General features: G+C 37.3%; 1 protein-coding gene across 1 annotated transcript in view; it reads left to right on the top strand.

The window, feature by feature from the left end:
• The window catches only part of LOC114666294 (kinesin-like protein KIF16B), a 248,908-nt gene that overhangs the window by 133,176 nt on the left and 100,354 nt on the right, over positions 1-15,378 (top strand). Inside the window, exons 13-15 of the mRNA XM_028821120.2 lie at positions 7,378-7,497; positions 10,875-10,926; positions 11,225-11,362. Coding sequence (XP_028676953.1) covers positions 7,378-7,497; positions 10,875-10,926; positions 11,225-11,362 — 310 coding nt within the window. The remainder of the gene's footprint in view (positions 1-7,377; positions 7,498-10,874; positions 10,927-11,224; positions 11,363-15,378) is intronic.

Below are 15,378 nucleotides of genomic sequence, written 5' to 3'. Positions count from 1 at the left end.
TCTTTTCAACATTAATTTTCAACATTGTGAATTTCCCATTGGGATTAATAAAGTATCTATCTATCTATCTATCTATCTATCTATCTATCTATCTATCTATCTATCTATCTATCTATCTATCTATCTATCTATCTATCTATCTATCTATCTATCTATCTATCTATCTATCTATCTATCTATCTATCTATCTATCTATCTATCTATCTATCTATCTATCTATCTATCAGAGACAGATTATTGTCTTTACACCAAAGTGCCAACCGTTCCACCTCTTCTCTGTACGCCACATCATCGTCATTCTCAATGAGTCCCACTACTGTAGTGTCATCGGCGAACTTGATCATGTGGTTTGTGTCAGAGTTGGAGGTGCAATCATGGGTCAACAGCGTGAAGAGTAGCGGGCTCAACACACAACCCTGGGCGGCACCTGTGCTCAGTGTGATGGTGTTAGATCTTTTATTCCCAATCTGTACTGTTTGAGGTCTTTCAGTGAGAAAGTCCAGAATCCAGTTGCAGGTGGAGGTGTTGAGTCCGAGCAGATCCAGCTTACTGATCAGCTTCCTGGGAATGATAGTATTGAATGCTGAGCTGAAATCAATGAACAGCATTCTTACATGTGCATTGCGGTGATCCAGATGTGACAGGATCAGGTGGAATACCATTGAAATTGCATCGTCAGTTGATCGATTTGATTGATATGCAAACTGTAGAGGGTCCAGTTTGGGGGGCAGCTGATTCTTTATGTGACTCAAAACTAATCGCTCAAAGCACTTTATAATGATTGGAGTGAGTGCCACTGGGCGGTAGTCATTGAGTTCTGAGGCTGTAGCTGTCTTTGGGACAGGTCTGATGGTGGTGTTTTTAAAACATTGTGGCACAACAGCTTGGCTCAGGGAGATGTTAAAGATGTCCACTAGGACATCAGTCAGCTGGTCAACACAAGCTCTGAGCACACGTCCAGGTATGTTATCTGGTCCAGCAGCTTTGTGTGGGTTGACCCTGGTGAGAGTCCTTCTCACACTAGTTGCAGACAGGGACAAAACTTGATTGTCTGACGAGGGGATGGTCTTCCATGCTGGTTTTAGTATTATATATACTGTAAATATTTTTTTAAACATTTAACTAATAAGTGACAATATCGATATCTTCCTGGTTTGTGTAACATGGTGTTTTTGAATTTTGAGTGAGACTTGAAGAGAGTGGCTACGGTGCAGAGTGATATGAGACATGCTGAGCTTTCTCTCTTCTGTGCTGTATTTTATTTATTTTTTCCTTCTTTGTCAACTGCTTAGTCTGCAATTTGGTTTATTTTTCTGTTAAAACAACTCCCCCTGCTTGGGTATAAAGGGCTGTGAGAAAGTAACAGCTTTCCACGTTTTCATTGTCCTTAAAGGTTTACAGTGGCAGTTTGGCTTGTTGGAATAAAACTTTGAGCCACTTTGATTAATGTCTAGTTGGAAAAACTCAAAATATTTTAAAACTCATTTGCAAATGGAAGGAGGTAAACATATTTTTAAAATTACTTTGGATTCTTCTATCATTCTATATGAATCTACATACTGCTACCATGGGAGATCTTCAGTAGCCCAGCTGATCCATACATGATGTAAGGTTAAACAACTTTTCTCCTTTTTCAGTAAATGAATGACCAACATTTCCTTTAATAGATCCATTCATTTTTAGGACCAAAAGATTTCACAAGAATCATGTAACAATCCCTTGATCATGAGTCAGTTTTCCGTGATAAATAAGCACATTGGCATTGGTTCCTAATGCAAGTAAGATTAATTGGTATAAAACTTCTGTAAATGTGTATTTTTGAGAAAAAAAAAAGTTTAAAATACTGAAAAAAAATACAAACCTTCGCCACTTTTCTTTGAATTTTTAATTTAGGTTAACTAATTTACTCATGGTATTAATAAACTTTATCTGATCTAATCTAACTATATTCTCACATATTACGGTGTACAATTCAAACTCACCAGTTTTTTGCAGAAGGTTGCTCAGTTATGCACTGTGCCTGCTTCAGGTTTCCTAAATTGACATTGTCTACTGCCCTCTTGCATTCCAGTTAAATGTCTGATGCCTGACCTGAGCTATGTCATTCAAGCTTACCAGTTGCTATATATCTGTGTTTTGACAAGAAAGCTACTCTTTAATGTTGTCTGTCCAAATTCAGAATGGTGATGAAAGGAAAAATTCCACATCATTGGCATTTTAGGATAAATGATTGTAGCCTTTTGCAGGTTTCTGTTTTTTATGTTTTTGTTTTGTGAAACCAGTGATTGAGTGTGGATGGTAGAACTTCAATACACAGTTAGTGCTTTGTGCAATTAGTGGGAATTATGGAGGGATTAAAACAATGGAAGACTTGCTTAAACATATTGGAAAGGATAGTTGATCAATGCCTTAAAGAGATTACATGCACTGACAAACTCCTGATTGGAGTCAGAAAAGAAGAGCAATTTTCATTTTGAGATATATATCAGGGAAAGTAATTGAAGGGAACAGGAAGACATACTGTGCATTCATAGATTTAGAAACAAAAGTGTATTATAAAGTACCCAGATGGTCTACTGATTAAAAAAAAAGAGGGTGCCAGAAAAGATTATTAGAACAGTACAAAAATGTTATGTCAGAGTAAATGCAGTGATGCAAATGGAAACTTGAGAAATGGAGAGTTTTGAAATAAATGTAGATTTGTCATTAGTAGTAGTGTGACGAGATCTCGCGAGATCAGATTTGTCTTGTGAGATGCGTCTGGTCTCGCGAGAACGCGACGATATCCTTGCGCTATTGGCATGATGGAGTGTGAGGGAGAAGTAAGGATAGAAGATGCGCCCGCGACATTTAAATCGTTGGTGTGGAAACATTTTGGATTCCTTATGGAAATAAGAAACGGCGAAAAAATGACAGACAAGACAAAGACAATTTGCAAACACTGTAAGAAAGTGTTAATACCGTACACCTCTGCTAACACAAGCACTATGCAAAAGCATTTAGAAAACAACCACAGCTCGTTACTAAAAGCTGCGCCTGTGAAGAAAACGGAAAGCAATTCAGTTCGCATGAAAGGGCAAACAACCATAACAAATGCCTTTGCAGCTAAACTTCCACCATCCAATGCAAGAGCCACGGCAATAACAAGAGACATCGGTGTTTTCATTGCAGCCGATATGAGACCATTTTCTGTGGTGGAAAATCTGGGATTTCAGCGACTCATCCACACACTGGAACCAAAGTATGCCATCCCGTCACGCGCACATTTTACTCGCACGGTGGTCCCGACCCTCTACAGGGAGTGCAAGGTAAACGTTGTACAGGCTCTGAAAGAGGCAGAAACCATCGCCATAACTACAGACGGTTGGACTTCTAGGTGTACACAGAGCTATATCACAATTACAGCCCACATTATCAACAGTAATTGGGAAATGGTACATTTTGTACTGCAGACGCGCCCACTTTTTGAATCACACACAGGGGCAAACGTCGCTGAAGTTTTACAAGAAGCTGTCACACAGTGGGGTCTTAAAAAGCCAAACCATTGCATCGCTATTGTAACAGACAATGCGCGTAATATGGATGTGGCTGTGCGCGAGGCAGGATTTGAGGCGCACATCAAATGCTTCACACACACAATAAATCTCGCTACACAGGCTGGCCTCGGTTTTGCGCGTGTCGCTCGTGTGCTCCGGCGGGTGAGACGTGTAACTGCTTTTTTTCACTGGAGTTCGACAGCTGCCGCGATACTGACGTCTAAGCAGAAGCTGCTACAACTGCCACCGCACAAATTAATAATGGACGTCACCATGCGATGGAATTCATCATTGGATATGCTGGTTCGTTACCTGGAGCAGCAGACTGCTATAGCAGCACCGCTCACCAGCCCAGAAATAAGACAAAATGCCCGAAACATTGACACACTGGATACCTGCGAATTTCTTGTGAAAAAATGTAGACATGCTTATATTCTTAAAAAAGAACATGACCATATCTTAGGCTGTTCTGTATAGGTCATTACCTCATTACCTAGGTCTTAGCTCTTTTTCCATGCTTAAGAAAATTTTGTTCATTGTTTTGCACTCTGAATTTTAAGACAGCACTACTTTGATAGTTACACTAATTATGGTTAATTGCACGTAAAGGGATATTTGTGTTGTTTATTATTTATTTTTATTTATACTATTTAATTTTATTGTGCAATTAATTGCCTGTCAGTTTGTGGCAAAATATTTTGCAGTGTTTACATGTTATTACTGCATATCATTCATCAAAATAGAAGTTTTATTTCATAAAGTTGATTTCAAAATGGACATGCATTTTTTGCATTTTGTGTTTTTCAGTTAAATAAAAGGCTATTTTTGCTATATATTTAAACATTGAGGATTTCTTTAAAAAAAATGTCTAAAAGTCTCGTCTCGTCTCGTTCTCGTGAACCCAGTCTCGTGTCTCGTCTCGTCTCGTGGGAAAAGCGTCTCGTCACACCCCTAGTCATTAGGGATCAGCAGTCAGTCCATACCTTTTTGTATTGATCATTGACACAGTAATGGAAATGAAGAGCTAATGATTTAACCATATTGCAGATATGGAAGACGAACTACAGAGAAGAGTATAGAATTGGCAATAAGTCAACAGAATATAAAGGTTTAAGAGTAAACAACTGGAAAGACAAAAGTTATGCTGTGCAGTAAAAGAGGAGATAAGAGAGTTATAGCTGTAGACAGAAGAAATATAACGCTAAAACAAGTAAACCTCTTCATATATTTGGGTTTAATGTTCAAGGCAAAAAAGGAGAGACTTAGAGCAGGATGGATACAATGGAATTAAGTGGTTGGAATTATAAATGATTAAAGATTGGCAGGAAAATAAAGTTGTAGAGGGCGGCACGGTGGCGCAGTGGTAGCGCTGCAGCCTCGCAGTAAGGAGACCTGGGTTCACTTCCTAGGTCCTCCCTGCGTGGAGTTTGCATGTTCTCCCCGTGTCTGTGTGGGTTTCCTCCAGGTGCTCCGGTTTCCTCCCACAGTCCAAAGACATGTCTGTTTAGGTGCATTGGCAATCCAACAATTGTCCCTAGTGTGTGTGCCCTGTGGTGGGCTGGTGCCCTGCCCAGGGTTTGTTTCCTGCCTTGAGCCCTGTGTTGGCTGGGATTGGCTCCAGCAGACTCCCATGACCCTGTAGTTAGGAAATAGCGGGTTGGATAATGGATGGCACCCTGCCCGGGATTGGTTCCTGCTTTGTGCCCTGTGTTGGCTGGGATTGGCTCCAGCAGACCCCCGTGACCCTGTAGTTAGGAATATAGCGGGTTGGATAATGGATGGATGGATGAAGTTGTCGAAGACTGTGCTCTGATCATCAGGAAGGAGGAGGAACTGCTTATCAGAGCAGAATTGCATATGCTTAAGTGAGTGCTGGGAACTCTCTTTAAGTCCACAAAATGACAGAGGTCATAAGTATTATGGAGAAAGTTCTTAAAAGTAGAATAAAGTGGTTTGGGCAGGTTACCCAGTGGATGACTTGACTGTTAAAGCATGGCAGCTGTTGGTGAACAGATCAAGACTGAAAAGAATACAGAGGCTTAGGTGTAGAGCCATGGAAGAAAGAGATTTGAAAGTGCTGGGTCTGAGAGCACAAAGTACTGTGCACAGGGATAAATGGGGGCTGAGCACAGGGGTCCAGATGGCTGAGCTAAGCTTCCTAATTTTTGGGAAGCAGTTTAACAGACAGTTTAAGTAGAATAGGCAAATTTAGATTTTTATGTAATTATTTGAATTTGTGCTTTATGGGGCCTCAACGAGAAAAGTAGTGCCAGTTCTCTATAAGGCATTTTGAGCTGTCTCTGTACATTTGACACATTGTTCAGTTTTGCATGTGTGCTACAGTATATATTGTGCACCTGTGCTAAACCATTAAGGACCCATTCACACCTAAGCATTTGTTTAACATTTTAGTGCAAGACTTGAATCCTAAACTTTTTGAAAAGTTATTTTCCATTATTTTCAATGACACCATTCACACCTAAGCATTTTAGCAGCAAGTAGTTTAGAAAACTCTTGCATGAAGCAGTTTTTGAGCTTTTTTTGGTGAAATGCTTGTTTCATTAAAATTAATGGTTTAACTCTCATAAAACACTGGGAAAAAAATAAGAGTGTTTTAGAGTGTGTTTACAGGAAGTCTGTGCCTTTTCCTGGATGAAGCAGCTCACTGAAACTATAAAAACAAATGCCAATGTAGTCATGCAGGCACATGCATTGGTCTTCTAGTGACAGCTGTTGAGGGACAGATTAAGGTTTGTGGCTGGCAATCAAGTGAGAAGGATTCAATAAAGGTTATTGGTATCCATTTAGTTTTAATTAGGTTAAAATTTAGAACAGATGTTTTAACAGATAGGCAGAATTATGGCACCAAGCTCTTCCTCACAGCACCATATGGGATTTGCATGTGCCCATGCATTTCTAGATTGATTGATATTATTAAGCATGTTTAACTGAGTATTACTACCTGTTTTAACACTGAACACTTAAAATGTGTTGTTGATATGTCTCAATTAAAAAAATATATGTTTAGCCCATCATGATGTGGATAACGTCCAACCCTAATCTGAGCTCTCATATATGTATCTCACTGTTTCAGAAATTCTTTAGCAAATAACCTGATTAAAACTAAAAATATACTTTATTACTGTTTCTGTTACCAGATTACATGCAATACTCTACTCTACTTGGCTGTATGATTGAGCCCAGAAAATAATTGGTGAACCATGCACCATATGTGCTTCTTGCCTTACACCCAGTGCTGCTGTGATAATCAGTGGCTCCGAGTGACCCTAAACTGTGCAGCTTAAATTTACCAAACAGCATGTGCAGGATTACCTCTATATGAATATAACACATGTCCAGTTCTATTGAGTTGATTACTGCTGTGCGTGGTAACCCCTTCCTGACTAGCTGTTGCTAAATGACCAGATCACGCACTTGCGTTACATTGCAGCAGCATGCAATATATGTATGTTTTTTGTGAAATTACAAAATGATTTTTCTTTTACATATCACTAATGTGGTTATCGACACCCATGTGTAATCTGGGAATTTTCAGGATGCTGCCTATTAATGACTTGAGAGCCACAACTTATTAAGCAGTTCACTACAACTGTTAAAAAAAAAAAAAAAATGCAAAATCTTATCTAAACACAATGCTTTAGTTTAAAAGATCCCTTACAGTCAAGCTTAGCCTTCTGTGCATGCAAAGTGCACATCACTTGTATATGTATGCAACTGCAAATTATATTTCCTAAAATGAATATTAATTCTTTCGCAGCGTACAACAAAAAGTACTTATGGTTTCTTTATTAAAAAAAACTTTCTTTTTCCATTTACACAGGAGGAAACACTTGCTCTAAGAAAAGAAGGAATTGGAGTAGTTCTGGACTCAGAATTGCCCCATTTAATTGGCATTGATGATGATTTGCTAAGTACAGGCATCATTCTGTACCATTTAAAGGTAAGAAAGAACTGTCTTTTTTGTACTTTTTGTTCATTTCATATTTGTTCTGAATCTTTTGCCCTAAACTGACTTTAAATAAGCTATATATGAATTTATGCATACACATTCCTGACACAGTTACTATCTATATGAATTTTGCAACATTTCTTGTGTTAAATTAGACACTCTGTTTCCTTCAGATCGCATGTTAGAATAATCGAAAACTCAAAATTGAATGAGCTTGAGTATGTACTTGTGTGTGTGTGATGCCATGGACTGGCACCTTACCCATGGCTGTTTTCTGCTTTAGGCTGTAAACCTTGCAATAGAAAAGGTGGATTAAGAAAATGAATGAATAGATGAGTGAATTATTGAGATTTGCTATGGTGGGTATATATTGCAAGTGAATAAATAGATAAAATAAATGTTAAAACCAGATTCCAGTTAAGTTCATTGTTTTTCATTTTAAACCCAAGAAGATTACAATGCAGGAAATGCATTTCTCACATGACACCTTTATCATGAACAGTATCACAAGCATCAGCTGCATTTGAGTGACTCAAATGTGTTATCACCTCACACTTACTGTAAGCATCATTTGCATAATTCATATACAGTATATATACTGTATGTGTGTGTGTTGTGCATGAACTAGTTCAAAAGAGTTTCTTCATTGAACAAGCACATTTTTCTAAGAACGATGAACTTAACTTTACGTATTTGCAAGTGAAGAACTTGAACATGAGCTAGTTCCATTTTATGTGACATTCTGGATCTGTTTTAGGTCCAGATTAAAAGTTTTGCCTTACACTATAATGTTGGGGTGTAGCTGAATATGGAATTCGGATAAGCACAAATAGTGGATTTTTACAAATATTTATTTCATACGAATATTTTGCCATTTATTTGAATTCGGGGGAAAAATAACATAAAATCTAATAGCCACTGTCTGTATCTGCCTGCTTCTGCTTAAGCTGCACACCCACTGACACAAGCATGTGGTGAAGTTCAGTTTTCGCTTTTAGGAAAACGTTGTACTTCGCGAGCCTTGCAGCGTAATAGGTTAATGCACCTACATGTTGGTTCCACGGTCACCATTTGTGTCACACGTTTGGAAATACAGCAGTAATTAATATGTATACCTGCATCTATTTAATTTTTTTTTTGTCTGGGAGGATATTAGCATATATGGTTATATGTGTTTGTTGCTGGGTATAACTCAATAAAGTGTATTTAAATAAAGTCTTCATAATTATTGTATTTTATTCAAGAACACTGTAATAGCCTAATATAAGGCATGCAAATTTGAAAAAAGTAAACTCATGGTACACGCATTAGAAAGACTCAGTTAAGATGTGGGAGATTGTTTTATGGTCAGATGAGACCAAAATGGAACTTAGACTTCAAAGTGGTACGATGTAAAACTAACACGGTCCATGCCTCAAGAAACACTATACTCATAGTGAAATATGGTGGTGGCAACATCATGCTATGGGGAAGCTTTTCATGTGCTGGGAGTGGGAATCTTTTCAGACAAGAAGGGACAATGGATGACACAAATACTGCACAATATTGTAGGAGAGCTTGTTCCAGTCTTTTATTAACCTACGGCTTGGGAGAAGATTTATCTTTCAATATGACAATGATCCTAAACATAAGGCGAAAGCAACACTAGAATGGCTCAAAAACAGAACGGTGGATGTTTTGAAATGGCCAAGTCAAAGACCTGATCTTATCTACTATTGAGAATCTGTGACACTATTTTAAAACTGCTGTCCTAAAGGATCTCTATCAATTCTGCCAAGAAGAATGGGGAAGTCCTGAACAATACGCAAAACTGATACATACTTAGCCTAAAAGAATTAAGGCTGTTATTGCAGCAAAAGGGTTCTTGACAAAGTGTGAATGTATAAGGCATGAATACCTATCCAGAGTTGGTCGTCTTCAGTTAACACTAGAATCCTTGAAGCCTACGAAAAAACTTGTAATCCTGACCCACCTTAAATTCAGACAGACTTCCTCTTTTTGGGCGCATACACCGTCCGCATGACACTGCCAGATCTAAACACTAGTGTGGCAAATTGCTGGCGTATTAAAATGACTATAGCTACAGGTGGAAGTCCCATTTTACTTTATGGTGCCAAGCAGTGTTGTGCTCCAGTGCAGCAGTCTAATAGCCAGCAAAAATGCTGTGAAGAAGCTGTCTGTTGTTACGGTCCTACCTTTGTCCAGTCTGATAGCGGTCACGGGACATCACAACTTTGATTGCTGGTACCACAAATAGTTCTGAGCAGGCATCAATCAAAGCACCAACTGTGGTCATCGCTGCTGTTGTGAAAAGAATGGAGATAAACGGCATCAACTCAGAGTGGGAGAGGGAAGTTCATTGTACCACGTGAATGTCACTGAGAGAATAAAACAATAATAAAAATAGGGTTAACTTTTACAAGTAGTCAAAATTTACACAAATCAATTGTATGTTATTTTTATTTTATAATAATAATAATAATAATAAATAAATAATAATAATAATAGCAGCTTACTACTCAAAACGCAGAGCGCTGAGACTCAAACCGACAACCTTTTGGTTATAAAGCAGCAGTTCTTACCTCTGCATAATCCAAGAATACATATTAGCTTTCCGTCGATTGACATTTGAGCTTGGGTTTGTAACTCATTGACAATATGCAAATTGAATAATTTTTTTCTTTTTTTTAACTAGGTTATATTTTTTGAATAAAAGTGCATGTGTTTATTTGATATTTGGACTAAAGCCTTCATGCATTATACACTTCACATCATCATTAGTATAACATGGAAAAAGTTTGTTTTAGGTGTGCGTTCAGCATTTCTTGCCTTGCATTTCTTTTCATCCTACACTTACCCAGATCTTTGTAGATACGGAACACATGTAAAATGCATGTATTCCAAATAACGACATACTGTGTTATTTACCCTATACAACTCCAAGCACTTCACACGCAGATAAGGAGTCTTCGCTTGAGCTGGGAGAACTTTTTGCCCGAGTTAGCTCCGTCAAGGGGGGAAGATCGGATAGCAAGCTGTTTGCTGCTTGTGCTGATCGCTACATTTACAAAACGAAAGACGCTGATGGAGAGTTGCAAAGGAATTTAAGGTGGGCTGGAGTTTTTTCGTAGGCTTCAGGGATTCTAGTGTTAAAGACCTACAGAAAATGGTTTATTTTGATTTTGGAAAGGTATTGTTATGGCATAATAGTTTGCAATAAAAATACTGAATGGATAAATATTTGTACACACATGCAAAAAATTATGAGGATTTTCAAGGGGATTGGATACTTTTGCACACCAATGTATATCCTATTACATATCATAAAATATATGTATATTTTTTTTCCTTCACTAAAATTGTTTTAGGAGGGAAGGACGTATGTTGGCCGAGATGATGCTGCAACTGAGCAGGATATAGGTGAGCATGCCTTTCATATTGCTTTTGTGTTTGTTTGTTTTGTTTTGTTTTTTTCCCAAGTTTTCCTATTACATCTACCAGACTTTTAGCATTTTATGGAGTGTGCCTCCCAACCCCTTCAACTCTGGAATGTTTACCGGCATAGGATAGACTATCCAGGTTTCTTTGTTGCTACACATTTAGAAAGAAAAATATGTGTCTTTCTGAGATAATGTAAATAACATTCATTTTGGAAGGGTTCTGAACTTAATTTTTTATATATTTGTTGATATTTATTGCTATAATTCTTTTGAGGTAGTTCTTCATGGCCTTGATTTGGAGAGTGAGCACTGTGTGTTTGAAAACCTCAATGGCACTGTGACCCTAATTCCATTGAACATGGCTCAGTGTTCAGTTAACGGAATTCAGATTGAGGAACCCACACAACTTAACCAAGGCAAGTATGCCCTCGTCTGCATTCACTCTGAAATGTCATTATAATATTGCTATCGTTAGCTCTAAAATGTATTTCATATCCAGTTTGTGCTTTAATGCTGCCTGCATTTTTTTTTTTGTTCTACATATTTGCATTTTGCAGTTTTTCTTCCACATTGTAAAGTTATGTATGCCTGGTTATTTGAGAACTGTAAATTGGCCTAAAATTACTGTGATTATAACTATGTGCACATGTTTGGATCATTATTGGATGGTGCCTCATCCAGAGTTGGTGCCTGCCTTACACTTCCCAATACAAGTTTGAGATCCTACTACCCTAACCTGGATAAACACTCTGAATGACAAGTTAAGTTGTATGTCATTGAGGATGTCAAGACGCAACACAAAAATAAAATTAACAGTTATGGTGTCATGAAAAAAGTACAAAGATGCTGATGTTTTGAAACAACTAGATTTGTTGCCAAATTTAATATTTTGATGATATTGACAGTGATTGAGATAATGACAGTCAGTTATATGATGTGAAATCTTTAGGGTCTGGAGCTGATGCAGATATCTGCCCCGAGAACATTTCTCCATCACAAGGCATCTGACTTGTCACAATTGCCAGACTGAAGTACATTGACATTGTTCCGCCCACTGACTACAAACAGTCACCAACTACCAAATGTGTTACGTGCACAAGTATGGACTGCGCAATGAAACTGCATTATATTTAAGGCACATGTGCTTCATAGCCTGCAGTCTGTGAAGTGCCATGCTTCTAGGACTTTCATTAAAATAGAGACTTTTAGTCATGTTGTTGGTGAAAATAAAGTAATTAACAGTTTCTTTACATTTCTCACAGAGTTACTATTTATAATAAAATGATTGCTTTCTAATACATTTCTTTACATTTTTAATGAGTTTTGATCGAGTTCTTTATTTATCCCTTATCCATAGACCTGTACTGCAGCCTCTTGGTAATAAACAGTGCAGTTGTCAATGTGTTAAGCGGGTTTGAAAATTTATTTATGAGCAACATCAGCAGCACTTGCCAAGACTTTCTCAAGTTATTCTCCTTTTAGTATTGGGTTCTGTGCTTTAATAAAATGCTCAGTGAACATATTATGAAAAGTCTTCATAAGAATTGAGCAGTCATTCTGTACATGCTGGTGTTTTTTGTTATTTTTTTTTAATATATTATTTATCAGTGTTCACTTTATCCTTCACATACACAAATACATACGTACAAAACAGACTTTCTTGAAAGGAATCCTCTTTGCCACTTTTTTCTCTTTTTTATGATTTTTGGTTACGGCTGGAGGTTAATCAGATGAAGATGAGTATTAGATTTTTTTCTCTCTTGTTTTTATCCCTTTTTCTTTTGCCTTTAGAAAGTCTCTGTTAATTTGCTGCCTCCCTAATGTAGCACATGTACATACCTTAAGGCTGAAGTGCCCGTTTAAGTCTCGCACTCAGCTGAAGCAATGTGAATTCTATTACCAAACATTTGTACGTGCAGAAGGCTCTGCCAGAGCCTCGGGCATTGTGATTTAATTGGCAGATGGAGTTGATAGCGCTGTGAGGTTTAAGTGGGAGGAGGATTAGCCTTTCACAAGAAAAAGTGCTTCTGAAACTTTTCAGTCCCAAGAGGCAATTGTGTCTGGTAGCAAAATAATCTATTCTTCGCTTCCCTCTTGAGATGAGAAAAGAGCAGGGAATGAAGAAAGGGCACCTGCTTTTATGAGAAAGGGATAGCTTTGTGCTTAACAATTTCAGTTTATCCAGTAATTTCTCTTGGAGGTTCACAATCTGAAGTCGTTTACTGTGTACAAGTGATTAGACATTTCATCAAACCAATCTCTAGCTGTTCTGAAGATAGCAAAAAAGAAGCTTGAATACTATGTGCTTAACTGCCACAGGCTATGTTTATCAGTAATCAAATAGTTCAGGAGATTTCTTTTTATGTGGAGGATTACTAATACACACTGCATGATTTTAGTAAATGAGGAACTGCCAAAGACTTAAGGATTGTATTTTCAGTAGTACGCGCTAAACAATATATGTGACTCAGTATGAATGTGGCTTGCCCATGATACAGCAAAATCTCTGGATGATGAAGGGGAAAATTGACAATTATACTTAATCCCAAGGGTAATTAGTTAAAAATAAGTAATCACAAGAAATTTTTATTATGTTCCTGCAATGAACTAGTGCCCTACTGTTGGTTGATTTCTGTCTTGCATGCTACCAGTATAGGCTCCACGCCTCCACAACGCTTGACCCTGAACTGAATAGAGTGGGTGTGAGAATGTTATATTAATTCCTTTTACTTATGGCATAAACAGAAATGAGGACAGAAAATAATGCTGGGCGGTATGACCAAAATTCTATATCACGGTATCTTTCAAAATTATACATTTTCCACTGCACTTACTACGGTAGACTGGCTAAGAATAACCTATTCCACTGTCATGAGCATTGTACATTGTACAAAAAAACATTTTAATGTGCACACAAGTATTAATACAGGTTTGCATGGCCCCGTAAAGTGATAGTTTTGAAGGGGGTGGCACTAATGAAGAGAAGGAATCACATTGCATGACAGTTGCGATCAAAATATAGAATCTTTTTTATTGAACAAATTTTGCAAACAACTTAAACTAAAATTCTGACAACATATTTTCAACCATCCAAAGAGGAATTTAGACTTAGTAAAATATCCAGAGGTGCTTGTCAAAACTTGTATTGCACTGAAAATTGTCTTTTGTCTATTGTCTTAGAAAAGGAATAAATAGTAAATATTTTTGTAAACCAACTACACTTTCTGTTAATCTTAACAATTTCTGTCCACTGACACATTAAAGTGACTTTTTAAACAGCTTTACCATCATTAAACTGCATAATATTTAAACTAATAAATAATAACAAAATAAATAATATTGCAGCTTCCAGTGATAATACTATTACTTCAAGACTTAAAGCCCAGGTGCTTGGTGATGACATCTTTTTTTTTATTTTTTTTTTTTTAATATTTTTATTTTATTAATTTTCATTGTAATCATTCCATACAAACAGATCAATTTATAACCCAACAAATTTGAAGACAAATCAAACCCCACCCCTGAGAAGGAGAGCTTAGCTAAAGGAAAATTGCTTTAAGCTTTTTAATAAGGCAACATTAGACAAAAGAAGGGGAGAAGTAAATATCTATATTAAAATAATATTGATTAAATCCTGCCAAGTTTTGAAAAAATTTTGTACAGATCCTCTAACTGAAAATTTGATTTTTTCCAATTTCAAATAATATAAAACATCAGTTTCCCACTGACTTATAAAAGGAGAATTAGGATTCTTCCAATTTAACAAAATAAGTCTGCGTGCCAAGAGTGTAGTGAATGCAATCACCGTTTGTTTGTCCTTCTCCAATTCAAGTCCATCTGGAAGGACACCAAACACAGCTGTTAGTGGGTTAGGAGGGATTGTGATACTAAGGCTGTCTGAGAGGCACTTAAAAATTTTTGTCCAAAATGATGTTAGTTTGGTGCAGGCCCAGAACATGTGACCCAGTGAGGCAGGAGCTTGGTTGCAGCGCTCGCAGGTTGGATCCTGGCCTGGAAACATTTTGGACAGTTTTAAGCGAGACAGATGAGCTCGATATATAATTTTTAGTTGAATAATTCTATGCTTTGCGCATATAGAACTCGAGTGAATTCTCTGCTTTGCTACCTTCCACTCCTTTTCTGATATATTGATTAAGAGATCTTCTTCCCAATGTCCTCTTGGATCTTTGAAAGGTAGGGACTCTAATAAGATTTTATATATTGCGGAAACAGTGTTTGTTTCCTCGGAATTGAGCAGTATTTTTTCCAGCATTGTGGAGGGTGCAAGGTGGGGGAAATCGGGCAATTTCTGTTTAACAAAATTTCTAATTTGAAGATAGTAAAAGAAATGTGTAGCTGGGAGGTTAAATTTTGAACGTAATTGTTCAAAAGATGTAAATATGTTGTCTATATAAAGATCTCTGAGCATTTT

This window comes from Erpetoichthys calabaricus, chromosome 15 (assembly GCF_900747795.2).
Source record: "Erpetoichthys calabaricus chromosome 15, fErpCal1.3, whole genome shotgun sequence".
NCBI classification, from domain to species: domain Eukaryota; kingdom Metazoa; phylum Chordata; class Cladistia; order Polypteriformes; family Polypteridae; genus Erpetoichthys; species Erpetoichthys calabaricus.
This window is presented reverse-complemented; position numbering and strand designations above follow the sequence as displayed.